Here is a 27595-nt window from a genome sequence, read left to right as displayed (position 1 = left end):
GCATGGGCTCTGGAGTTGAGTTGCCAGAGTTCAAATTCCGGTGCTGCAGATTCTTAGCAATTTACTTCAGGTGTGTGTGCCTCTATCTTCTCTTCCATGAAATAAACATGTCACCTAGCTCCTATGGTCGTTGTGGGCATCAAATGAGCCAAATACAGAGTATTTGAACAATATACGGTGCGTAGTACACACACAATAAATGAAATTCTTGATTCTATTTCAAGCAGCTTTTGTGGCCTAGCTTGGTCTCAGAGCATTCGTTTGCTACGGTGAGAGTGGTTGAGCCTGTAGGTGGTGCTCTCAGCCACACCACAGAGTTGGCAAAGGCCAGGGCCCAGGAGCCTTTTCACTCACTGATTCAGGGCTAGAGCTTCTTCTCTTTGTAGTTCTTGGCATTTTTTCTGCTTTTGTCAGATGATCCTTCTGGCTTGCAACCTTGTGGCTTTCCTTAAGAAATATTTTATTTCATTAGGCTACAAGAAAGGCAATTGAGGCAGCTAAAGTACGATTAAAAATGCCACCGGTTCTGGAAGAACGAGCACCAATAAATGACGTGTTAGCTGAAGATAAGATTTTGGAAGGAACAGAAACAGCCAAATACGTATTTACTGATATATCATATAGCATACCACACCGGGTGAGTAAATGTCTAATTGCAAAATGATCTTTATTTGAAATATGTGGAGATGGGTCTGAGGGACGAGGGTCAACATTATTGTGACCCAGCTGTATCTGAATCTTCCAAACCAGAATTCCTGTGACTGGGTGAGACCCTCTGGAAGATCCAGCCCAGCATAAGGAAGAAGAGAAATGCAGATCAGCCCCACATCATCCTGTTACCATTTCCCTGCAGATTATGGACACACTCCAGATTGACTGCAGAGAAAGAGACAGGTGTGCTAAGACAAAACTAGCACTTTACAGACAAACCCACCCCCAAACCACAAATAGGCAGAAATCTTCAAGGCAGTGGGAGAAGGGGATTCTTTATGCCCAAGTTAGACTAACTCCCTTAGCTGAAACATTTTGAGAAAAATGGTTTCTTTCTTATAAATTCTTGAGGATGCCAAAAAACCCAGACTTCCCAAAGGATTTTCACTTTTCAGAATTTGCAGAAAGAATGACAGGTTTCCGGAGATAATTTTCAGACACCACTTGCTTTTCTGTTGTGGTTTTTATTCTCTAGCTCCTCTTCCCTTGATGGCCAGTTCCAAAAGAACACTCTGGTACTTATAAAATATATCAGTTTTGTGTTTGAATCTTTTCAATTAAGAGTGAAACAAGCGATTTACAATTCCACCCACAGAATGCAGAATACTATGTAACGCTACAGTTGGGAGAAGGGCCACCCCACATTAATCTTTTTATCATCTATGATTATGGTTAGAAGACGTGATTTGAACAGTGTCCATGTCTGTACATCAACCACCTGTACACCTGACATGATAAACAGGGATCACAGAGTTTCATTTTAATTAAAATTTTTGCTTTGGGGTGCTTTACTATATGTTGCAATGCTTTGAAGGGTGTTTATGGGAGCATTTTATAACCTGAAAGGGAGAAAGGAACTTAGAATTCAAATTGCCACAGTCCTTCTGAGGAATAATTGTGTTATTTAGACATCTGTTATTTTTTTCTATTTGCAGTACCTGATGAAAGTTTTAATTATATCCTCAGAACACATTCAGAGACTCTTACACCTCTGAAAAGTAGAAAGTACCATCTGGTTAATTTAAACATTAATCAAATGTGTATCAGTTACCTGCTATGTGCAGAATTCTGTGTAAGTCACTGGGTATCGCAAAGAATTATAATCCACAGTTCCTGCCCTTTTTCAGCTGACAGTATCTGAGCAGTGTCAAGAATCTTGCACATGATAAATTGCCAGTTAAATGGCACAGTAGGTGGAATTCAGAGGGAAGTAATCTCCTGGCCTAGAATTTGGTAGTTGGAAGAGCGAAGAGACCAGAGGCAGGTGGACAGTCAGACACATTTATGTCTCATGTGAGTTTGGGGAATTATAGAGGTCTAGAATTAAGACTCCACATTCCTGGGTTTGTTCCTTTTATCCCAGGGACTTTAGAAGTAGATCACAAAGTAGTAAAGTCTGTTTCAGTGAGACTTTGGGATGGGGAAGTGAAGCAGTTTGAAAGGTCTCATAGCACTTCTTTCCTCTGAAATGGATTTAAATGAATCTCTGACCTGCTTTTTTCAGTTGAACCATTTTATGCATTAAACCCACTTTAGGACCGTAGTTGGCACTTAGTAAATACTTTCATTTTAGATTTCTGATTGTCAGAGGCACAGCAGTGATTAGTGAAGGAAGTATCAAATCTTGCCAAGTGTTTGAGGTTTAAAATTATTATTGAAATCATATATGACTGCATTTTGCATCTCCCAGTTGCATTTTATATTTTGATTGCAAATTATTCTTATAATGGTGCTTAGTGGAAAACTGGAACTAGAAATAAGTCTTCACAAACCCATCCTTGATTATGTTTTCTATTTCAGGAGCGTTTTATTGTTGTCAGAGAACCAAGTGGCAGGCTACGCAAAGCCTCTTGGGAAGAACGGGACAGGATGATACAAGTTTATTTCCCAAAAGAAGGCCGTAGAGTTTTAACACCAATAATTTTCAAGGAAGAAAATCTTAAGGTAAGGTGACTTTGGTTTCCTAGAGTCAGTGGTGATGGTTTCTTCGTGAAACAAGTTGGCTCTGGCGTTGTAGGGCATTCCGCTTTGATAAACACACATACGTGTTTCTGATGGTGACTCCTCTGCTATTCTCTATCTTGCAGTTGGCTTAGTTGGGATTTGAATCTAGGTGTGACAATTAGGAAGCCTGTGTTATTTCTGCCTCCCACTTACTGAGCACAGAAGTGGATGAGCACACCTGTCATGGCATCAGGACAGGTGTTGAGCTTTCATGTTTTTCTCATTGAATTCCAACTCTTCTGTGTGGTTTTAGACCATGTATAGCCAGGACCGGCATGTTGATGTCCTCAATCTCTGCATTGCCCAGTTTGAGCCAGATTCTACTGAATATATCAAAGTGAGTATATTTTATAGTTTCTAAGATGGACTTAAGTATGGTTATGAGTAAGGTTTTTACAGGGGAAGAGAGGAGAAATACCTGAACATCTATTAAGTACCTGATGTACATCAGATATTTTATCCTCACAGCAGCCTTTGAGTTAAGGATGGGAGAATTTACGCTTGGAGAGTTTATGTAGCTTGCGGCAAGTTGCACAGCTAGTAAGTGGTAGCGTTAAGGACCCAAACTTGATGGCAGAGCTGCTTCTCTTTTCAGTTTATCATACAGGAAGAGTCATTTAGTAAAATTTGCCAAAATGTAATGTATGCATCTTACAATTCAGTTTAATAAGTAATCATGTAGTGCTTTCTACATGTAGTATTGCGGATAGTATAGGTGACGATATGAACTAAGATAGGGTGTGCTGTGTCAAAGCTTGCAGTCCAGAAACGGTTGTGGGGAAGGGTGCTAGGTAAGTGTGCAGATAATTATCACCTTAGGTTTGAGATGTTAGGTGCTAAGACAAGATTACAGAGTGCTTTCAGGAAAGGTTTCATAGGGTTCTTGAAGAGGGCAGGGCAGGAAGGGCACGGAACATTGTGGAGTTGGATGAGAAGAGGTGTTTCAGGCAGGGAGAAGGAACAGTGTGAACAAGCAGGAAACAAAGTGTGCTTGCAAATGGCCAGTCATCTGGTTTGCTTGTACATGCAATGTGTATGTATGGGAGGTGTTCAAGGTTAAACTAGAAAAGTAAATGGGGCCATGTCACAGGTGACCTCAGATGCTAGGCTCAAGAATCTGGACTTCAGTCAGCAGGGCTTTGAAAGCCTTTTGAACACAGGAATGCCCTTATCACAGTCCTCAGTTTGCAGGATCCGTCTGGAAGAACTGAAGGAACATTAGTTAATAAGGTGGAATGGGGTAGGTGATGGGATAGGGGAAAAACGGAGGAGTGAGAAAATACTTTTTTTTTTTTAATCCCCTGGTGACCAAGATAATGGTGGTCCATTATTTCTAGTGGTCTACATATATGTAATAGGTGCTTCATAAATAGTGGCTGGCTGCTGAAAAGTAATTGATATGGCTATAAATGTGTGGCAGACTTGTTCTGGGCTGCCGCGCACTTCTACAGTGCAGGGTTGATCTAGACCATACCTATTGGTTAATGAGAGTAGAGGCAGGTATAAATAGACCTGGTTTACTGGTCCTTTCTTGGGCAACACTCATGCAAGTAAATGTGTATCCAGTAATGCTCAGTTTTTATTTTCGTGTTTCTGAAAAAAATTGCATTTTATGTGAATAGATTCATCATCAGACCTATGAAGACATAGATAAACATGGAAAGTATGACCTTTTACGTTCAACAAGACACTTTGGTGGAATGGCTTGGTATTTTGTAAATAAGAAAAAGATTGATGGTTTACTGATTGACCAGATTCAGAGAGATTTGTAAGTATGATCTTAATAATAGTAAAAGAAATTCTTACTACTAGTGCAGTAAATCTGTATTTAAGCTATTTTTTCCTCAGTGATGACAGTGTATTGTCCAGTGATAAATACCTTTCACTTACCTCTTTTATTTGTGCATTGGTTCTGCCAGCGTAACCCACTTTTCTCAGTCTTTGCTTTTGTGTTATTTAAATAGGGCGAGATTCTTTGAAAGAGTAAGTGGCTGTGGATCTGTATTATATACCTGGGATACTGACTTATCCTGGGCCTCACCAGTGTTCCTGGGTATCAGTGAACTTCCCAGGCACTCAAAGGGGATTAAATGGGAAATGTAAAGACATAAGCTCTGGCAGGTGCCTGGTTTCCGGTGGAACTGGGGCTTTTCAGTAAAAGTCATCATTTAATTTATGAAAATACTATTGCTTTTGATATCCCTTGCTTTTGCAAGATTTTTAAGGCACTGAAAAAAAATTAGATTTTTTTCCAAAGTTGCATGAAACAAGGAGTATCTATTGTATTTTAACTGGTGTGCTTCCAGGTTTCTAGCTGAAACAATAGTGTTCTTTACAACTTGTGATGAAACTGAAAAGAAAATTGTTCTTGAGTATCTACCAGTTGGATTAGAAATGCCAAAATGACAAGGAAAAGAAACCAGTGTGGCTGTAGTAAAAAAGTCAACTTTCTACAAAAAGACCTTGACTGACTCAAAAGTCTGAATTACAGGAGGGTTTAGTGATTACTGCCACCTTCAGACTATAAGGAGCTGTGATTCAGCATATCCTCCATGTCATCTGATCTAAGCCATTCACATAAAGGTCCGAAGGCATTTGGAAATAGAAGGTTCCACAGGTATTATCTAAGAAATACATTCCATATTTGGAAACAGAGCACCATTTCTCATAGAAGCAGCATTCTTAATGGTAGATGTCTTCAGGCCAGCTCACTTCACCGGCAAGTGTAGTGTAATCCAATTCAGAGGGCAGATATATACCTTCATCACACATAAGTAGGGGGCTGGGTGACGGTCATGAGGATAGTCCAAAAGGACCTACTTTCAGGTGATTTAGCAGTGACATCTCCTGTGAATAAATTTTCTTATGAAGTTTTTGAGATGGACTCATTCTGAAATGATTCTATTATAAAGACATGTAACATTTTTGTAAACAGAATAAGAAATGTATAACTGAACGTTAAAGTTCTTTGTCAAAGTGTACTAATATAGGATATTATATTAATACTCATTACCTCATGTAAGTTTTACATCCGAAGCAGTTTACTTGTATACTGGGAGGGAGTTTTGAGTACTTAATTTTTCCTGCTGTGCATTAAGTACAACTATTCTTGTGGCATTTCTGACCAGGACAGCGTGCTGCAAATCCCAGACTAGACAGTAGAGGGTGCACGTCCTCACGAATGGAACCCAAGGGAGAACTGAGATTCTGCATGTTTATTTCAGACTCAAGTCCCACTGTTGGTTTTTAATTTTTTTTATTAACATATAATGTTTGTTTCAGGGCTACAGGTCTGTGATTCATCAGTCTTAACACAGTTCACAGTGGTTTTTAAATGAGATTCTTTTAAAATCTTTTTGAACATGTAAATTTATTTGCTCTTATTTTCAAATATGGGCTGGGTGTTAACCTAACTTGTTCAGTAAGATGCAGGCATTATACTTTAGCATGAATGTAATGAAGCCCTAAACAGGAATCTAAATATAGAAGCCCAGTTACCACATGCCAAAGCTCCACAGGGAATTTTATTTATTTGGGGAATTTTGTTGCCAAGTTTATTGGACTTTGTTAGATTATAACAAGCACATACATTTGTAATGAACATGTCAGTATTTTTCCCTGAAAAATTTTACTATATGAACAGCCCTGGTTTCTCAGTTCTCCCAGAAGATGGCCTTAAGAGTGGATGGGCCTTGGGATAAGCCTAGAGCATTTCTCTAAAGTCACCATGGCTTGAGAAATTCTTTACCTACTCCCACTGTCACCCCACTTTTTATCCCACAGCCCAGGTTTAATAGGAAAACAGGGAAAATTAGTGAGATAGCTGGGGAAACACTGAATTAGGATGTCTTCACCCCTTTACCCCCCCAGCTGGAAGCTAGTGACTCACTATACGGAGCACAACCTCAAAAGCACAAGCATTTTAGAAAGGATATTTACCCCTTCAGCTTTGAGGTTGCAAATGGTGGGCAAGTGTTGACTATGTGAGAAGATAGTGATTGACTGGTTTGGGGAAGGCCAAGGAGGTTTTTATGCTGATAAAAGTTGTTTAGAGGTTTCTAAAAAGGTAAGTACACACCAGAAGAACTACATTCTAGATTGCTGAAGTAGAACCTGACATTCCTTCTGACTCAGGAGCATAATTTCAGATTTACTTCACTAGGATGCTCATTTTTAACTAATGGTTCCCATGAATAGACTGGTGGCCTGGAGTCTTTCCTTGGACTCCTAGGAGGCCTCTTGTGGAGGCATTTATTCACAGATTCAGAGTCTTAATGAAAATCTGTTAGCAGGAGATGTCACTGCTAATGAACTTGAAGGCAGGTGGCTTTGAGCGTCCCCTGATCACCAGCCTCCAGCTTATGTGGGATGAAGGTAATATTCCTGCCCTCTGAGTTGGATTATGTTATTATCTGCTGGTGAAGTGGGCTGACCTGGCAGCCATCTACTATTAAGAATGTTATTTCTATGAGAAGTGATGCTCCGTTTCCAAAAAGAATACAGTCACATATAGAATATATTCATTTTCATAAATGGGGCACTGCCTGTACTGATCTGCCCTGCCTACCTCAGTATGGATATGAAGCTTAAATTAGCCGATTTTCTGAAAATGCCTTTGAAAATATAAAACTAAAGGCTTAAAAAATGTCTGGCCCAAGGAAAGTTTGAAGTGTAATTTAGTTTTAAGTTGGTACACATTTTTATAGGACTGTGAAGCAAATGGAAAAAACCCACTGATAGCAGTAAATCCTTTCACTCTAGAGTTGATGATGCCACCAGCTTGATCCAGCTGTATCACCTCCTCCATCCTGATGGCCAGTCAGCTCAGGAGGCTAAGGAGCAGGCTGCTGAGGGATTACATTTAATTAAGGTAAAGGGACTTTTCCCACACTGGCTGTCGTATGGTGATAATTAGTTGGGAAGAATTCTGAAGTGGGTCATATCTAATGGTAACTAAACAGATTTCACATATACAGAAAATTTGTGATCTTCAAATAGTAACTAGAGTCCCATATTTCTTCATCTGATAACAGAAACAGATGGGATGGGGGTGGGGGGAGCTGCAGCTGGAGTCCAAGTAGTTCAGATAGTAGGGCAGCAGCCCCCTTGTTCTTTGAGGTGATCAGGTCACCAGCAGGGCAGGGTGGAGGGACGAGGTAAGCACATGTTCCCAGTGCACCTTCTTGTCCTAGAGTGTGGTCACGTTCCTGTCCAGAAGGGGAGAAGGTGGTGCTTGTGTATTACTCAGCCTTAGTTGCATTATCATTTTGGAAGTCCATACCTCTCAGAACCATGGGCTTACACAGATTTCTCTGTCTTTGTGTATTTTCAAATGCTCAGAACAGACATGGTTTTGTTGGTCTGGCTTCTCTCCCAGTTTTATTTTATGCTTGCTACAAAGCAGTTCTAAGGATAAAAATGACCAGTGATGACCCCCTAGGAGGAGTAGAGAGAAACTATGGTACTAATTTTGGTTTTCTGTGATAGGCCAGATAAAGCAAAATGCTTTTGGGGAAAATATTCTGTAAATATTCTCTAAAGTGAAAAATTAGTTTGTTGACTCTCATCCTCCAAATTTATCTTGAAACCTAATGTTTTTCATTTTGATCTAGCAGGAGGTGCACTGTCAGGTTTTAATTTTTTTCTGGAAATAGGCTGAGAGAGGTGGCAGCCATATTAGGATTCTTCTGGTGTTTAGAACTACTGTGGCTTGAACTGTGTCAGATACTATTTTTTTGGCCCATGTAGTATGCTTGTTTTATAATCAGAAAAAAAAAATATCGTGAACCTTGGAAGACTTTTTAAACTGGGACTTTGCTAATGCAGAAATGGAAAACTTTATAAATAGTGTGTGTCCTATTGCTTAAAAGAGTTTCTTTTTTTAAACAGGTCTTTGCAAAAACAGAAGCACAGAAGGGAGCATATATAGAATTAACACTACAAGCTTACCAAGAAACATTCATTAGCCATTCTGCAGCTTCCTGAAAACATTTTTTAGAATAAATTTCATTTTACTAAATTATAACTTGCTTTCTCTGGTAATGTTGAGCTGAATGTTTAAGACTGTCAAAATTAAAAGTACTGATGCGAGTTCCCTATATAAAATTGTTTTTTTTAACAGTGCCTCTAACAGAAATACAAAGAAAACCTTGTTACTCCACTCATTTTACTAGGCTGCAAGGGGATAATTGAGAAGTGTATTTGAGTGCCTGGTTATGAATGTCTCTAATCAGACAGGTGCAGTGTCAAAGACCAAAAAAAAAGTACTTGTATCTTTCTGTATTACCAAACAGGTAGCTTAAACAGAGCCCAGCTTAACGAGATCAGAGGAGCTGGGTTTCAGATTCCAAAATCAGGGTGAGGCATAAAAACCCAAGTATATAAACTTGGGGGAGGGTGAACGTGAGCAAGAAAAAGGGTTAAGAGAATGTGAGCTGATCCCTAGGTGAGGTGTAGTTTGGCTCAGCCTTCTAAAACTAGAAGCTTATTTTCATTATTTAGAAAGGAAACTTTCAAGTATTTTCATTAATTCAAAAGATTTTATGAGATATGGTCTAATGACAGTATGAAAAAAATCAAAGCCCACATTTGGTTTACTTAACAAGGAAACAGTGATTTAGATGCTGCACATAAACCACGCCTAAGATGAGAAAAGCACTGTACTCCCAGTGGGCCACACACAGCCTTTTCATATAAAAATCTAAGGAGTTTCTCAGAGTCCAAAGCACTGTGGTCAGGGTGGCAATCAATACCTGTCCATAATAATGATCTGTGAAGTTGGGTTCTCAAGAAACATTACGCTCAATCATCCAAAATATCTTCATCCAGGTTGATGTCTGTCGTGTCAATATCTTCTAATTCCAAATTATCCAGATCTACTTCCAGTTCAAGTAAACTCTGCAAAGAAGAGTTATATAGCACTTTGTTATCTCTGATAACCTTTTGAAGTTACCTCTGATTCATGATCCAAAGGGAACCAAAGCAATAGTCAAAAGGGGCATTTTCTCATTTCAGAGCCCCTGCTCTGAAAGTGATTACATCACTTGAAATGCAGAGGCCTGCCCATCCTGCAACCATTCATGGGGAGGAAGAAGTGAGCCTGGGGTTCCCATGGAAAATCTAGGTATGATGTCTGTACCTTTTCTTCTTTGTTGGCTGTGTAGGAGGCCACAATAACTGGAGTAGGAGAAGCAGGTTTCCCATCACGTTCCTGAAAGCCCAAGTGGAGACACAGATAAAGATGAAGGAATTTGTTCTCGTAATTTTCCCCCAAGGGAAGCTGTTTAGGATTAGGAAGTGGGAGATGGTACTTGAACAAATCTTAACCAGATTATCTCATGCAGTATTCTACTGACCTGTTGAGCTGCAGATCTTGAGGGCTGAAAGCCTTTTGCCTCTTCCATAACATTTCTTTCTTCGTTTGGCTATCAGAATAAAGCAATGATGAAATATTCTGAAGTCATAATTCATCTATGAACTTGACCCAAATACCAGGTATTAGCTCTCAATCCAAGTATGAATGCACTTCTACCCTCTAGTCACAATAAATGAGATCTGGTTGCCTGGAGACTCACCGTGACAAGTGGGTATTGCTTGGCTGGCCACAGATCAGCATGTGTTTCCTTCACCCATTCTTCCACAACAAAGGCTTCTTTTAATCCAGGAAAAAGGTTTTCATACTCTGTTGGATCGGCAAGGGATTCTGCTGCTTTCTGATTGACTTTTGAAAGATTTTCTCTCCAGAGTTTCACCACCCTATTGTAGAGAACATGGAACCAAAGGGAGACTGAGTAAGTATGCTCTAGTTTTTATTTGAAACATTTGTTCCTTTAGGATCAAGAAGTCTGTACCTTGAAACCTGACTGGGTAAGTAAGTCCGGGCCAGGAAGGCAGCTTCTGGCAGTCGGCCAGTTCTGATCAAGAGTTCCAGGCAAGCATCAAGCCTAAAGATTAAAAAGGAGAGGCACTATTACCAAGAATAGACAAAGAAATGTAGATTTAGTGTTGCAAAGTCAGTATTCTTTCCCCAACTTCCACACATACAGCTCATTTCTGTCACTGAACCATTTACTTGTCATCACCAGTCTGTTTACAAAATCAAAGGACGCCATGAGCATGAAGGATAGGACAGGTTTGTGATCATTTTCAATCTCCTGATAACTTGTTTTAAACAACTCCTAAGAAGCAGCTAAGGGGGCTTTTCAAGACCAGCTAAGGCAGCTTAGACAAGCACATTTTAAAGGCTTTCAGGAGATACAGGAACAGAAACTCAGTTTCACAAGTGGGATCATCGAGGTCAGTGTCTCCAATGTGGGCTGTGCTGGCAACCCAGTGATGCCCAGCCAGAAAATGTCCTAGTATCTGTTTTCTTAATTTCAATTTTCTTTTTTTTCTAAGTTTGATTAAGTAGATAATGTGTTTTAGAATTCACAGGTTTTTTTGGGGAAAAAAAAACCAGGGTTTTGGGTTTTAGAAAGGTAATACAGTACATATACTACACATTACCTAACATCCTCAGCATCAAATAAAAGTCATAAACATTAATATTCTGCAATAACACATGAATACTAAATGTGATAAAATGAGTGGCATAAAAGCAACTAATAAAAATAGTACTTCAGCGTTCAGGTCTTGCCATCAAATAAGTTATAAGAAACTATTTTCAGGACATTTTTTGGCTTTTAAATTACGGATCTATTCCTACAAGTATACGAATTTATAAATACATATAGAAACACACTGGGGTACACTAAGTTTTTATAATAAAGTGTGAGGTTTAAAAACGTCACTAGGGCAAGGTTATTGAACACTTTTGTGTTTTATTTCATAATATGGTCAACTAATGTTGAGATGATTTGGTTTGCACTAACTGCTAAACTTTTAGAAGTATATGATATTTTTATGCTTTACAATTGGACTCAGTTCTAGAACTACCTGACATCCTCAACCCCCTTTATTCTTGTCACGGACAGGTCAGAACTACCCAATTTGGGTAAAACTACCTGCCATTTGGGTACTACGGGAGCAGCACAATAGCTTCCTGCCGTGGTAAAATAAAATGGCTCAGCTAGGGAGAAGCAGGGCTTTTGAGGAAGGGGTTTAACATTTCTCTCAGTCTAAGCCTCCCTAAACAGCTCATTTTGCTCATTTAGACCAAATGTGTAAAGAGCATCCCTTGCTGAAGGCGAATGCCACCAAGGTAGCACTGTCCTCTGACTGCCCCCACTAGCCAGGGGCTAGGCCAGAACTCTGTCCATTCTCTTTCCAGGTTCATTCTTCCTCTCTAAACCACCCTCAAAGTCAGTGCAGAAATCAGTGTTTTAAATTACTATGCCTGCCTCTCTTAGACCTAGGATAAATACTTACTTGCCCTGTAAAAAGTAGCTCATGAATGCCACGTTATTCTTGCCGTCTCTCTCTGCACCCTCTGCTAGTTTGTTCACCATACTAGCATTTCCGGAGGCAGTGGCCAAGAGCAACAGACCCCCATAATCCTGTGCATGGTGCAGGCACTCCTGGGCAAGGCCAAACTGACATTTACTGATGGCAAGTTCGGCAAGTTGTTTCCACTTTTGTTCTGACTGTTAAGAAAGAGTTTCCAAGTTAAAACATCTATGGAAATAAACATTTGAATTGTCAACATCAACACTCTTCTGTTAACCTGAGTATTACGATGCTGACAATGGGAGATATCTCATACGTGTACTGAGCTGTGCTTTTTAAGTTGTTCTATCAATCAAAATAAGAATGGAATGACAAAATGTGTAATGAGAAAATGGAAGTTATTCACATATACAAAATTAATTTTAATGATGCATGTATAATCATCAACCTATTATATTTTTATTTTGTAATTACACAGTAAAACTAAAAGTAATACTATCTAATTGGAGTTTTAAGGTAATTAGATTGCAATTACTTTAATGAGTAATTTAATACCATTTTTTGAAAGAGCACAAAATTGCTTTTTATATCCTTAAATATTTAACAATATTATCTGTCATTTGCAGCTTCTCAGAAATCAAATTGCTACACATTTGGATGATCTTAACATAGCTGAAATTTATTTAGCACATCTGAAATGAATTTACCAATAAATGCTAGCCTTAAACCACAGCTGGGGGGCCCCCAATAGATAACAATTCATTAAAATGTCACTAAATTGTGTCAAAATATTAAAATCTTTCTTTAAAACCAACAACTTTCTCACTAGTTTGGGATACTGGCAAATTACTGCTTTGTCTGTCTGTACTCTTAGAGTTCCCAGACTACTATATCTAGTATCTTACATCTTCTCTTACAAAATAGATCTTGTATAAGCTATTGAAAACACTTTTTCTTAAATCAGAATACTAAGAATATATCTCCAATATAAGCCATTTAATTTACGTAAAGACTAACAAAATGCATTTTTAAATGATCAAAGGCAATAATCTCACCAAAGAGTTACTGATTTGCATTTCAGAAAACTTTAATATGAGAACTTACACTAAATACAAAGAAGTACCTTCTAATCTTTGCATCAGTTATGAAAAATCATGACTTAGTACATACCTCTGCTTCTACTGCTAACTGGTATGCAATGTGCAGTTCTCCAAGCTGAAGAGCAAGTTCAAAGCGATGCTCTGGATCTGTGGATACTGTAAGAGCTTGCTGCTTGAAGCCCTAAACAGAGAAGAGATGTAACAGTGTATGTGCAGTCTATGTGAAGACAGAAAAATTAAGGAGTCATTCATTAAATTAATTGGTAAGAACAAACCAGCAGACAAAATTCAGTCCCACAATGCTGTTTTCTAAGCAGCAGGAGATAACTGATGCTACACAAACTCATGTAAAACTAGTAAAATCAGAACTGCAAAAGCAAACCAATGTCAAAAAGAAAAGGATTTTAGAAAGTTGAGTGAATAAAAGCCATTTCAAAAGAAAGGCACAGTGGTCTAGACCTAGCTGTTCATAGTCTACTCACTAAGCTGGGCTTAGAGATCATCTAGTCTAGTCCCTCAAAGAAAATTAAGTCAAGGGCTCCTGGGTGGCTCAGTCATTAAGCTTCTGCCTTTGGCTCAGGTCATGGTCCTGGGGTCCTGGGATCAAATCCCACATTGGGCTCCCTGCTTGGCAGGAAGCCTGCTCCCTCTCCCATTCCCCCTGCTTATGTTTCCTGTCTTGCTGTGTCTCTGTCAAATAAATAAAATCTTAAAAAAAAAAAAAAAGGCAAGTCAAATGTAAAAGCCTCCTTCCAATTTTCCCTGATCTGTCAGTCATTCAGCAAACATTTTGCTTGCAGGTCCTGACACAGATTTTACTGTTGGTCTTATATCCAACTTATTCACCAGCAAGCATTCCAGAGGGCAGAAAATCTAAAACTGTCTTCCATGTTCCACTGAGTCATCAAAACAGGCTTTTAAACCAACTATTGTAATTATCAAATTAGCCTCTCCCCTAAGACAAAGAGTACTGATGGGAGTCTGCACTATGGGCAAGTTCATCAGCTCTGTGGATGTGGTGCATTAGACAAAGCTCAGACTTAAGACTTCACTTGAATGAAGAATGCTCAGTTTTGGGGTGGCCAAGATGGAGGAGCTGGACAGCTTTCCAAGTTCTGTCCAGCTGGATCTTCAGGAAGGCTGTATCATTAATGTTCAAAATGTTTTGACTTCCCAGACTGTACAAGCTGCCCATCCTTTCATTCATCCACGAGTACAATGTAAACAAGGCATTCTGAATAATCTGCATTACTCCTTTTCTCTCCTAGCACTGGTGTAAGTAATAAAAATCCAAGAACAGAGGATGTAAGCTCTATGGAACGTGTCAGATATAGGCAAGGGCAAAGCAGATGAAATTAGGTGGCCTAAATACACTTCCGTTTTCCCCCAAATCCCCACTGAAATAACACAAATAACAAATAACATAAATTCCCAAGGACACTGAAAGGCAGAGGACCCCTGTAACAAAATTTTGGAAGCTGGAAAACTGGTAGAGGAATATTAAACAGTTAAAACACTAATCCTAAATCAGGAGTGAAGACAGCATAGAAACAACTTCATTTACACATCAGAATCCCCAACGGTGGCTCATGGAATGCAGTGCTAAAGTAAACAAAACTGCCTGAAAGTCTATGTAACAAGTGGGAAAGAAACAGATACTCCAGGTCCCCACTCCTCTCCCTGCACACCTCAGGACACACAGAAGACAGGAAAATTTATTGCTTGAAGAGGGTAAACTAGAAGGTCTCCAGTCCAAGGGATAGCCTACACACCTTTCAAAAGGAAAATAGGAAATTATGAGAATAGAGATTGAGACAAAATGAAATACTAGAAACTGAGACACCAAGCTGTTTTCTACTCAGCCCCCAGAATGATGGTGATTTAAGCCCAGTCTTACCCCTTGGGGTATAAACTCTATAAACAGCCCAAGATGTAACACTAAAATGTCAACTGCCTGCGAGCCATGTGCCAGCTAGCACAGTGCCTGTGCAATGTTAAGTGCTCATTAAATTCATGAGATGAACATACGGACACTTAGAATCCCCAATCAAATGGCCCAGCCACATCCACGTTATGAAGTCCATACCCAACAAGACCACCCACAAATTCAGACCTTTTGATCTGCTTCTTATTAGACCTCCACTCTTAAATGAGGGCCCAAAGATCATCAGATGCATGAGGAAAATCTCTAACAGGAAAGAGAGATACCGAAATGAACCATTAACAGCAACTTGAAGGAAGCATACCATGAAGGGGGAAAACTCCCAAACAACGACAAAACTTATTACCGTTCAGATCCTGAGAGAAATAAACTTTCATCCATACACAAGAGTAAGATTTTAAAAGTACAAGAATAACAAAACGAGACCAGTGTAGGAGGCCTAACATTTGACCAACAGTTTCACAAAGACAGAATATAGAAAACGGAAGGAAGGAAACCATCAGAAAATGATTCAAGAAACTCTCTCAGAAACGAAAGACATGAGTGTCCAATTAAAACAGTTCATCTAATACCCAACAAAATGAATAACTGACCCCTACCCAGGGCCACCATCATAACATTTTAGAACAAGAGGGACAAGTTCCACAAAGCTTCCAGAGAGAAAAAACAGATCAGGTATCAAGAATCAGGAATATAAATGGCTTTACATTTCAACACTAACTAGAAGCTAGAAGGCAATGGAACAATGCCTTCAAAATTTTGGGAGAAAATTATCTCCAACCTAGAATTCTGTACCCATTAAATGGCCAAGGATGTTTTAGAGTAGAACAATGGCAGTTTCAGATAATCAGGGTTACAAAAAACTTTACTTTCTATTAATAACCCTTCTCTCAGAAAACTACCGAACGACATCCTCCAGCAAAATGAGGGAGTAAAGTAGGAAAGAAGATAGGGGATGTAGGAAACAATGGATCCAACTCAGAGGCGAAGGGAAGCCCCAACATGAAGGTGAGGGGATATCCATGAGAGCAAAAACAGTTCAACCTGAAGCAGACTAAACATACTAAGAGATTTCAAGGGAATCTGGAGAACCACCAGAATCTAGGGAGAATTAACCATACGTACACAGAAAAACAAGCAAAGGGAAAAAAAAGAATTATTATTAACTCCAAGGAAAACAAACAATTGCAGGAAGGGAAAGCTACAACACACTACATGGCTCAGCTGTAAGCAGTGTTTACATAGCCATAAAAATGTGAACATTGAAAACTGATCTAATCAAGATCATAATATAACCATATTGAAAGGATAAGGACAGAAAAATAGCATGTATGTTGTAGAAGTAGGGGAGAAATAAAGGTAAACCGTCACCTTCTATAGAGCGGTAAGTCACAAGAAATGCCTAAAGCTGAGAAATAGCAATATATTATTTAGAGATGCAGAAATAAATACCAAAAGAATCAACCAAAATAATAAAAGTGATAACCTCTAGGAAGTAGGTATGAGAGAGGAAAGGAAGTGTGGTTGTTTTTCTTAAGCTCTGCAGAAGTTTACACTTTGTGCACATACAAATTTGATTTAAAAACACTCCATTCAGAAAAAGGCATATCACTAGTGGTAAATTTTATGTATATTTTACCATAATAAAAAAAAAGAAAAAAAGAAATGCATGCTAGCATAGAGAGGGAAAATGCAGGATAGAAATGAAAATAGTGGGGCGCCTGGGTGGCTCAGTCGTTAAGCGTCTGCCTTCGGCTCAGGTCATGGTCCCAGGGTCCTGGGGTCGAGCCCCGCATCGGGCTCCCTGCTCAGTGGGAAGCCTGTTTCTCTCTCTCCCACTCCCCCTGCTTGTGTTCCCTCTCTCGCTGTGTCTCTCTCTGTCAAATAAATAAATAAAATCTTAAAAAAAAAAAAAAAAATGAAAATACTGACAGAATGGAAAAGAAGTCTACAGAAAGAAGAGACTGATAATTGCTTCAAACATTTAAAGAAAGTACTAAGAGTTGCAGCCCCTGGGTGGCTCAATCAGTTGACCATCTGGCTCTTGGTTTTGGCTCAGATCATGGTCTCAGGACTGTGGGACTGAGCCCTGCATGAGGATCTGGCTAAGCGTGGAGTCTGCTTAGGATTCTCTCCTCCCTCTCCCTATGTGTGCGCATTCTCTCTCTCAAATAAATAAATAAATAAAATCTTTAAAAAAGAAGGTACTGGGGCATTAAGAAAGGACAAGGAAGAGTCTAATAAGTGACTTAAGTTTACAGGAGAAATTCCATTGCCATTAAGTGGCAATAAAGAAATAGTTTTCCAATCTATACTAACATTCTTTTAAATTGGTTAAAAAAAAAACCAAAAACCCAAAAGAAAACAAGCAAACAAATAAAAAAACAGACCAAAAAACTTACCTGCTTTTCTAAAAAGTGTGCAACTCTGGTCCTCTGTTCTTTTGGAATGGTAGGAAGAACCTTATCAGCCATGCTGAAGTCCCTTCTCATGACAGCTGTCTGGTATTCCAGCACTGAAACCAGCAGAGAATAGCTAACGATGTTCAGTTCTTTATCCCCCAGATAAAGCCTGTTGTCTTTAGGAATATAGCCCAGGAGATACATTGTCCTATAACAGAAATAGAAACTAATTTAGGAGTAGGCCCAAATCAGTAGGTAAACACACACACACACACACACCTGCCTCTTGCTCAAAATCTTTCCACTTTGATTGATGCAATTTTGATCAACAATAGCCAACCTACTAAAACTATACACTGAAAAATCAAGCCTATCAGTGCTACAAGCCAGCAAGAGGTTTTGTTTAAAAAGCATAATTCTAAATTTAGGATGCCTGAGACAAAAGCAAAACAGTACTGAGTTACCTATCCAAGTGGGCAATGGTGACTATTTCTCCTCCAACATAATAATTTAATCTGTTCACAGAACTTGTGTAAATGAAGCAATCGCCTACCCACAGCCCTGTTTTCACAATTTCCTGAATCTCACCAAGAACCTGCAGAGAGAAAATAGTCTATTATTACCTTATTAAGTATTAGAAATCCTGTCAATAACAAAAACTGAATATGATTGGGGGTGATAAGGTAGAATAAGGAATGCAAAGTAAAATCCTACTTCAAGAAAGAAAATATTTCCATATATATACAATGGAATATTATGCAGCCATCAAAAGGAATGAGATCTTGCCATTTGCAACGATGTGGATGGAACTGGAGGGTGTTATGCTAAGCGAAATAAGTCAATCAGAGAAAGACATGTATCATATGACCTCACTGATATAAGGAATTCTTAATCTCAGGAAACAAACTGAGGGCTGCTGGAGTGGGGGGGGTGGGAGGGATGGGGTGGCTGGGTGATGGACACTGGGGAGGGTATGTGCTATGATGAGCGCTGTGAATTGTGTGAGACTGTTGAATCACAGATCTGTACCTCTGAAACAAATAATGCAATATATGTTAAGAAAAAAAAAAGAAGAAGATAGCAGGAGGGGAAAAATGAAGGGGGGGAAATCAGAGGGGGAGACGAACCATGAGAGACGATGGTCTCTGAAAAACAAACTGAGGGTTCTAGAGGGGAGGAGGGTGTGCGGATGGGTAAGCCTGGTGATGGGTATTAAAGAGGGCACGTTCTGCATGGAGCACTGGGTGTTATGCACAAACAATCATGGAACACTACATCAAAAACTAAAGATGTAATGTATGGTGATTACCATAACAATAAAAAATTAAAAGAAAGAAAATATTTCCTTGGAATTTCTATCTTCTTTCTCTATTTAAAAACAGATTCCTGGCTGAGTATATCTGTAATGCAGAATCTCACTGCTGCATCAGAGCTGTGATCTAAAAAGTGGTGATCTAAACTCACACACATGAAACTGGAAAAGGAGGTATTTCATAAAATCTTCCAGGACCATCTCCACAACAGATGATTTAACTTTACCATTTGAAAGCACGTAAATCACTCTGGGTAAACTGTCTTAAGACAAAAACACCTTCTAATTTCCTTATTGAAAGATATCAAAATGAATCTAAAGACTTCCTAAAATCAAAAGTACAAATTTCTTTTAAACATACATACTTTCAAACTCTGGTCTTTCAGTCAAGACTTTAATTTTTAGATTTCACTGGAATTCCTTAAATGTTTACTTTCCCCAAACCTAACTTATTAAAATCAGTGAAGTTCTGTTACACGAATACAAATCATTTAAAAACAAAGCTGAAGTTGTGTTGGTCAATTACCTCAAAGGCATCTTCAATGCCATCTTCAGTAACTCCCTCATGTGTTTCCTGTGCAGCCAAGACTTTTTCCGACAGGTATTTCAAGATAAAAAATGACTCCTCAGTGGCAATACAGACCAGCTCTCCAGAGTCAGACCAGAAAATCTACAACATGGCAAACAAAACACAAACAATGTCGGATTTCTGAGTGGTATGACAAACTGCATACACTTTGTTTCTAACATTTGTCTTCTTATGTTAGGATAATAAGTATGCATTTAACAATTTTATGTAGTGCATAGTGTGTATATGTAGATACACACACACACACATATGTACGTATGTGTATGTATGTATTTGGAGGGTGGACAGGGCAGTGCCTCACTATTTAGCCTAGAAATGGAAAGACCCAAGGGAGACAGACAGGAAGGAAAGCTGTCAGTACGTGCTGTAATTTAGGAGCAGCAGCCTATTCCCTATTGCTCTAGAAAAGTGTTTTTCAGCCTTTTTTTTTTCATTATCACGCCCACCCAGGAACCATTTTAGACATTTTTTTCCTCACCTCTCCTAAAAAACTTTAATACCATGGACACTATATATATACACATATGTACATATGCTTATACATACGTAACACATATACATACACATATGGTGTATATATATACATAACATATATATATACATATAGATATGCTTTATAGATAAAGAGTGAATTTTCCTCACCCTCAGTAACCAATTTTTGCCCCGTTGGGGCACTAGTGCCCACTCAGACTGCACGCTGTACAAGACACAACCAGGACCCTAGGGAGGTGGATTTGTCTCCAAAGAATTTTGTTACAATGAAAACTGTCAAAGAAGCAGGTAGTTCCAAAGGTAGAAAACTCTGTCACTGGAGACATTTACCTGAAGTTTAAACAGCCATCATCTGGTAAAGTATGAGAGGCTTTCTGAATGGTATGGGAGCTCCTAGGCCTTTCCAAGTTAAGAGCTCCCTGACTTCCTGTCTTCAAAGCATACTTTGTATATTCTGTCAAACGCCATTTAAAACATGAATAGCACTTCACATTTGTATAGCTTCTGATGCTTTTCAAAATACCCCATGTCTACTGCCTCATTCATATACTACAATTCTGATTTTCTAAGCAATCTTGAAGTAAATGGTATTGTGTCCAACACAGTGGAACCGGGACAGCTGGGTACAAGGACATTTCTCTGCCTCAGGGACCCAGAGCTCCTCACAAAGGTGCACATTCCAAAAGTAACAATGGAGGGAAAACTCACGTGTTTGGGCTGAATTTCAATTCTGCGTATGAGTTCTGTATTGTCCCAGTCATAGAAAGCTAAGCCATTTACAGATCTGACTCCCAGTAAGAAGCCTCCATAAATACCTAAAAAGAAAAAAGATTTTGGCTTAGATGTTTTTGAGCCACTGCAAAACTTCTAAAATTGTGTCATAAATAAATAGCACTCACTTTCAGCTCCAAAATCTGGTTTAAATGATTTTTTTTCCTTAAAATTCTTAAATATCTTTACAACACTGTTGCTCTCTCTAATTGCATATCTGGGGGGAAAGGAAGGGAAAACATAGCATATTATATACCAAACCATACTTGCATCAAATGTTAGAAATATTTTCAAATGTATCTGAGTAATGAATTATGGGTTTTACACTATTACACACATTATTAGGGTTTACAAACATCTTAGAAACTGAGAAAGACCCACCATCCCTCAAAAGGTGAGTGATTAAATCAACTATGGTATATTCATACAGTGGAACACTACTCTGCAAAACGGGACCAATTACTGATTCACGTAACAATAAGGATGAATCTCAGAAACATTATGCTGAGCAAAAGAAGCCGGACACAAGAGTGGATACTGTAGGACTCCATTTATATTAAACTCTAAGACAAATCTAATCCACATGGTGACAAAAAGCAAATCAGTGTTTGTCTGCAGCCAAGGAAATGACTGTTAAGGGAAAACAAAGGGATTTTCTGGGGATGACAGAAATGTTCTGTCTTGACTGTGCTAGTAGTTACAGATTGTATATATTTGCCTAAATTCACTGAAATGTACATTTAAAATAGTGCATTTAATTTTGTATAAATTACAACTCAATAAAGGTGACTTAAAAATAAAAACTTTTATATGTGGCTCAGCCATTTTTGGCAACAATTTAGGACATTGTGTATATTCAGGCCTCCTGAAAAGAGGGACTGTGGCTGTTGCTGGATAATCAAGAGTATTTAAGGAGGTGATCTGATGAGCATTCCTATCAAGATAGGAAAGATGCTGAATAGGGCCTTAGCTGGATAAAGCTAAAAAAAAAAAAAGAAGAAGCAAATTATCAAAACAGAGGTATGTTAAGAGTGATAAGGCAATCCATGAACTATAATTTTTTTTTTTAAAAAGATATCAAAGTACATTTTAGTATTTGGAACTGTGCATGTATGAATGTATTTAGGAAATTTATGAAAAGATCAAAACAAATTCTTATCTCTCAGTATATCTTGTTAAAAAATTTAAAAACATGCACCTTATATGCAAAACTGAGGCTCAGGTTACTTACTATTGAGGGCTGGGGCAATACAAAATATGGAGGAAACAAAACTAAGAAAAATGAAGATGTAATTCAGTTGTGCGGTCACAAAAAACCAAAGCCCCAATATTTTATATTACATGCACCAAAAAGGAATCAAGAAGGAACCACTCGGTAACCAGTATCTATTATAAAGAATTATAAAGAATTATAAATAATTAGCACCTAGTATGATAATTCAGAGTTAAATGATTTTTCCTCTTTTTAATGAGAGTATTTTATGAATACTCTAAATTCAGACAGAATTTGTTTTAAGAATGGGGGTTGGGTAACATCACAGAAAATGAGTTTTAAAAAAGATTCAATGAAATTCTCATCAAGATGACATCAGACCGGGTGCCTGGGTGGCTCAGTTGGTTAAGCAACTGCCTTCGGCTCAGGTCATGATCCCAGAGTCCCAGGATTGAGTCCTGCATCGGGCTCCCGGCTCAGTGGGGAGTCTGCTTCTCCCTCTGACCCTCTTCCCTCTCATGTTCTCTCTCTCTCAAGTAAATAAATAAAATCTTAAAAAAAAAAAAAGACATCAGACCGCACTCTCTCCCAATTGGCTTAGGACTTGGCAGCACCTCAGGACACAGGTCACAGGGAGAGCCTACTTTGTCTTGAGCCCATCCATAAGCACCAGGCCCTGCCACAGGCTCCAGCAAGGAAATGGGTGCTGGGCCCCCAGTTTAATGGGATTATTAGATGAGCTGGAGTGAATTTGCTGAATACGGAATACAGAGAGGGCAAAGGTAGCGCTGGTGAGAACTGTCCTTGAACACGAAGAAGCACAGCCAACACTGAGCCTTCGGAACATGTTTCATACAGCTGCACACAGATCACCCATCTGCAATCAGGGCCAGCTGGATAGCACAAGCCAAAACTTACTCGGAAGAATCGTGGGCCCATGCAAACTCCTGAGCAGACCCAAAGCTCTTGTTTCTCAATGCCATTGCTGTGTAGATGATATACTCACCATCACCACACACCACAACAAACCTGGAAATTATGGAAACCAGGGAGAGAAGTAGGACCAATGAAATGTGGAAGTTATGAAACAATGCTTCATCTTCATAATAAAATACTTCTAATAACAAATGCTACTTCAGTTGACTGTTACAATTGAATCTAGTATCTTTTAAAGTTACACAATTCTTCAAACACAGAGCAAGACATAAATATTCTACCCAACAATTCCAAAAACATATTATAAAGATGGGGTTTTGCTGAAAATCTTATTGCAGTGGCCTTCTCTTATAAACAAAGGAGACTTGGGGCAGGAAGATAAGAATGGCTGTAGATGCACAGGGGCCAAGATTCTAATAATCCAGGGGCACCTGGGTGGCTCAGTCGTTAAGCATCTGCCTTCGGCTCAGGTCATGATCTCAGGTCCTGGGATCAAGCCCCGCATCGGGCTCCTGGCTCCGCGGGAAGCCTGCTTCTCCCTCTCCCACTCCCCCTGCTTGTGTTCCCTCTCTCACTGTGTCTCTCTCTGTCAGAAAATAAATAAAAAATCTAAAAAAAAAAAAAAAAAAGATTTTAATAATCCAACTAATTTTTAAGGGGGAGGGGCAGAGAGAATCTTAAGCAGACTCCACACCTAGCGTGGAGCCCGATGTGGGGCTCAGTCTCATAACCCTGAGATCATGACCTGAGTCAAAATCAAGAGTCAGACACTTAACTGACTGTGCCACCCAGGCACCCCTTGACTGGTATTTGTTGAGCACCAAGATGCCTAGCACTTTGCTCATTACATTTACACCATAAGAGGGTGCTGCTTTGGGGTGCCTGGTGGCTCAGTCAGTTAAGTGTCGGCTCAGGTCATGATCCAGGGTCCTGGGGTCCTGCATTGGGCTCCCTGCTCAGTGGGGAGCCTGCTTCTCCCTCTCCCTCTGCCTGCCTCTCCCCCTGCTTGTGCTCTCTCTCTCTGACAAATAATTAAAATCTTTAAAAAATATATATTGTATTGGCTGCTATTAGATTGCCAATGGTAAAATGCAAAACTTGCAGCAAAAAAAATGTTTTATGACATTAAGTGAAAAGATATATAATGCATTCTTAATCTTCCTAAGAAAATTATATTACAAGTAACTACGGATATCATTTACTGAACAAGTAGTACATTTGGTTTACACAGCTTGTCTTTTTCAATACTCAGCACAGAATGATAAGATGCCCACATCTACTGTAAAGTAACTTTTAAAGGTGCACGGGTTTAAACTCGTGCTTGAAACTCAAGATGTTTGGTGCTTTCTAAATCTTAAGAAACAAAAATGATGGTTCAAATTACAAATAAGAAACAGAATTATTACCAATCTCCCAGTTTTTTCAAAGGACATTTACTTGCTTCAGAGTCACCTTTTTGTCTTAAGTTAGCAAGTATTTAGAGCACCTACTGAGTCTCAGGGTAAGATATGATACCTGCCCTCAAAGGAGAACACAAACCCAGTACATTTAAAATGAATAAATACAAAACTATTTAACTGTTCAAAATTGTGTGGTGGGACAAAGCCAGAAAGGCAAATATGCTTTCACCTTGCATGCCAACTTGATCAACTGGCATGCTGCCTGCAGCTGTGTTGAGGATTCCAGGGCAAAAGCTCATGAGGGATGCCCACCACAGAATAAAAGTGGTATACACTGTGGATATGCAAACTCTGCTCTAACATACACAGAAACTCAGGAGAGACTCTGGTGATGGCTTACCGCCCGTTAGGATTGTGCTGAATAGTCTGGGGGTATATTTCACAACTGCCCATATCCTTGACGGCTAGTGGCAGTCTTTCTCCATCTTTAATTTCAGCATCTCCCATTGCTTTCAGGTTGGCTTGCTGGACTTCTGAATGCTTGGCCCAAATTATCTTTCCATTGGCATCCATGGACATGGCAGGTTCCTCCCGACCAAGCTGGAAGAATGACAAATGGCTTTTAGCAATAAAAGAAAACAAAACCGCAAAATAAACATTTTCTATTTTCATTTAACAGAAGGCTCCTTTCTTCCACTTTAAATCTCTAGTGCTTAATCTCTTGTGCTTAATGAAAGAAGAGCCAGTGTAATAAAATTGACAACTTAGAAGATGACTGTACTAAGATACAAGGAAAACTGCTTCCACTATGTTCATTTATTCAGAGAGTATAATTAGAGATTACCTTAACAATGATGCTCCCTTCGTCGTAGCCCAAAGCGACATTGTTGGACCCTCTCAGACTGGCCACACACCACACTCTCTCCATTCCATAATTCAATGTGCTCTCAAGGCGATACGTGCTTGAATGCCAAATACGCACGGTTCCTAAAAAGAACAATGTGAACACTCCCTTTTAATTTGAACATCTAACAACGAACTGTGTCAGGTGAACCAGCCATAGGGAAGTCTTTTTTTATTAGCTTCCTGGCAGCTTAATTTTTTGATCTATAGATGATTTTATAAAGCAACATAAATAAATTAATAGAAAACTATATGAAACTAAGAAATGTGATTTTCCATGTAAAATAATGAATTTCCTCAGCACAGCGCCTACTAGGTACCTGCAGATGCTTTACACACGATCTTTTCTTTTCACTATAATCCTATGAGGTGGATATGTCTGTTCCCATTTCATAATCTGCCTAAACCACATATGCATGAAGTGGAAGCACCTGAATAGGACCCCAGGTTTTTAGACTCCAAAGCACCGACAGGCTTTTTCACAGTTTTTCTCTAGGACTTCTGGGTGTCCTCTTATTTAATAGTCAAAACACATTAGGATGATGATGATGATGAAGATAACAATGCCCCTTCGCTCTCTTACAGCTCAAGTATTCTACTCTAATAAAAAGAGCAAAATCCTCAGAAACCTCCAATTACAATGGAGGGCACTACCTGGCTTAAATATCCACTTAGTAATTACAAGCACAGGAATAAACATACATTTCGAACTTACCATCTTCTGAACCTGTGATGATGATTGGCAACTCAGGATGAAAACTGGCACAAGACACATTTTGGGCATGTCCCTCCAGTGTCTGTACACATGTTTTATTCTGTAATCAAGACACAGAAAATATATACATATATTTTTTAGTGAAAAACAAGTAACTCATCCTTAATTTTTCCAGTGCACAGATACATTATAAATGAGAATGATTATTGCAACTAAATAATTTTCGATACAGGAATTTTTGAAACACAATTATCTTATCTGTATATTTTCTCTAATTCTTTAATAATATAGGGAAATGTAATTGTAACTATCACATTTAAAGAAGAAAACACACACACCTCAAAAGATCTGGTTTTCATATGAATATTTTCTCTCCCAAACTTCTAAGATAGTATCTTTAATAATTTTATCCTGTACTTAAACACAAATTTGAATAAGCCTCTAAGTAACACTGGTTTTCTAGGCCTCATTTTATTAACTGTTTATGGAAATTCTGATGTGAGAAACAGAAAACAGAAACTCAATCTGTCTCTGAGAGATAAAAAGCATAGTAACAAGAAGTCATAACTAGGTTTACAAAATCTATGTGGCAAAATGTCTGTACCATGGCTGTGTCATGATATTATTCATTTATCTGCTAGTTTTCAAATATAGACAGAAGTCTACCAGTGAGAATACTAGAGGGTGTAATACTTCATTTTAGTCAAAATGTTTAAATTTCTAATTTCTACTATTGAGTGAAAAATAAACATAATGGCATTTTATTTTAAAATCTCGATAAGCATTTGTTTTCATTTTTATGGAGAACTCTGGGACTACTATTTAGAGGCAAGTACTGAAGCCTTAAGTTATTATGCTTTGAACAGAGTTCAATAACCCAAGTTTTAACTGTCCTGTAAGAAACAGTGAAATCCATGTCTAACATATGACAAAATAACATTATGAAAAAACTGTACCTGATAGTCCCATATTTTAACAAGACGGTCATCTGCACCTGAAATGAGGTATGGTTTGTCGCCACCACTGTAGTAATCGATGCAATTCACGCCTTTCTCATGTCCCTCCAGAGTGAAGTTTGGTGAGGAAGAACCCAACTGCCACACCTTTAGAGAGCAACAGCATCTGCCCATCAGTAAGGGGCCTTGCTTTTCAGAAGGCAGCTCCACCACACTTCTGACATATAAAGTGCCAAAGCCCAGGAGAGGAAAACTAAAGAATGTACATTTTTTTTTTCACCCATTTATTTCTGTTCTTTCTCACTTTACTTGACTTTCCAGGGGGCAGAATAACTATGGTGTTCTCTGAAAATGCCAATTTCCAGGCTTTATCCCTAGAGATTTCTCTTTATTTTTAAATTTTTAACATTTTTATTTTTAAAAGAATAAAAAATAATAAAAAATAAAAAAAATTTATATTTAAAATTTTTAAAGAGATTTTTAATAGACACCCCAGTGATCCACAGGCTATAGTCTAAAGAACAATACTTTAAGGGTAAGAAATGATTTTATGAGAATTTTAATATAAAGGTAATGAAAGTGGGTTTAGTAAGGTATATTAAAAAGAGAAAATGACCACGTAACTAAAAAATGTGAAGTATGGAAAAGTAGTCAACATTACCACAGCACTAGTATTGAGCTTTAACTTTACAAATAATTATTGAGCACCTCCTACATAGGAGGCCCTCTGGGAAGTATAAAGATGCATAAACAAATGTAAATACT

At 38.6% G+C, this 27595-nt stretch overlaps 2 protein-coding genes across 3 annotated transcripts in view; one reads left to right on the top strand and one right to left on the bottom strand.

Moving 5' to 3' along the window:
* Nucleotides 1–8737, top strand: part of MRPS22 (mitochondrial ribosomal protein S22) — a 30612-nt gene extending 21875 nt beyond the window's left edge. For both annotated transcript variants that reach the window (XM_032408600.1, XM_032408599.1), the window contains exons 3-8: nt 473–637; nt 2512–2655; nt 2969–3052; nt 4338–4483; nt 7477–7585; nt 8605–8737. In XM_032408600.1, the coding sequence (XP_032264491.1) occupies nt 473–637; nt 2512–2655; nt 2969–3052; nt 4338–4483; nt 7477–7585; nt 8605–8700 (744 nt within the window). In that variant the 3' untranslated portion in view covers nt 8701–8737. The remainder of the gene's footprint in view (nt 1–472; nt 638–2511; nt 2656–2968; nt 3053–4337; nt 4484–7476; nt 7586–8604) is intronic.
* Nucleotides 8738–8824: 87 nt separating this feature from the next.
* Nucleotides 8825–27595, bottom strand: part of COPB2 (COPI coat complex subunit beta 2) — a 33038-nt gene continuing 14267 nt past the window's right edge. The window contains exons 6-22 of the mRNA XM_032408598.1: nt 26831–26977; nt 25875–25974; nt 25101–25243; nt 24657–24856; nt 22839–22949; nt 20836–20924; nt 20645–20751; nt 19382–19525; nt 18008–18138; nt 17544–17751; nt 13270–13380; nt 12082–12296; nt 10566–10658; nt 10290–10470; nt 10071–10139; nt 9854–9925; nt 8825–9612 (exon numbers count right to left, since the gene is read on the bottom strand). Of these exons, the coding sequence (XP_032264489.1) occupies nt 9517–9612; nt 9854–9925; nt 10071–10139; nt 10290–10470; nt 10566–10658; nt 12082–12296; nt 13270–13380; nt 17544–17751; nt 18008–18138; nt 19382–19525; nt 20645–20751; nt 20836–20924; nt 22839–22949; nt 24657–24856; nt 25101–25243; nt 25875–25974; nt 26831–26977 (2217 nt within the window). The 3' untranslated portion in view covers nt 8825–9516. The remainder of the gene's footprint in view (nt 9613–9853; nt 9926–10070; nt 10140–10289; nt 10471–10565; nt 10659–12081; nt 12297–13269; nt 13381–17543; nt 17752–18007; nt 18139–19381; nt 19526–20644; nt 20752–20835; nt 20925–22838; nt 22950–24656; nt 24857–25100; nt 25244–25874; nt 25975–26830; nt 26978–27595) is intronic.

The sequence above is a fragment of the Phoca vitulina genome, unplaced genomic scaffold (assembly GCF_004348235.1).
Source record: "Phoca vitulina isolate PV1807 unplaced genomic scaffold, GSC_HSeal_1.0 scaffold10, whole genome shotgun sequence".
Classification (NCBI taxonomy): domain Eukaryota; kingdom Metazoa; phylum Chordata; class Mammalia; order Carnivora; family Phocidae; genus Phoca; species Phoca vitulina.
Note: the sequence above shows the minus strand (reverse complement) of the source record. Positions and strands in the feature narration are given on the sequence as shown.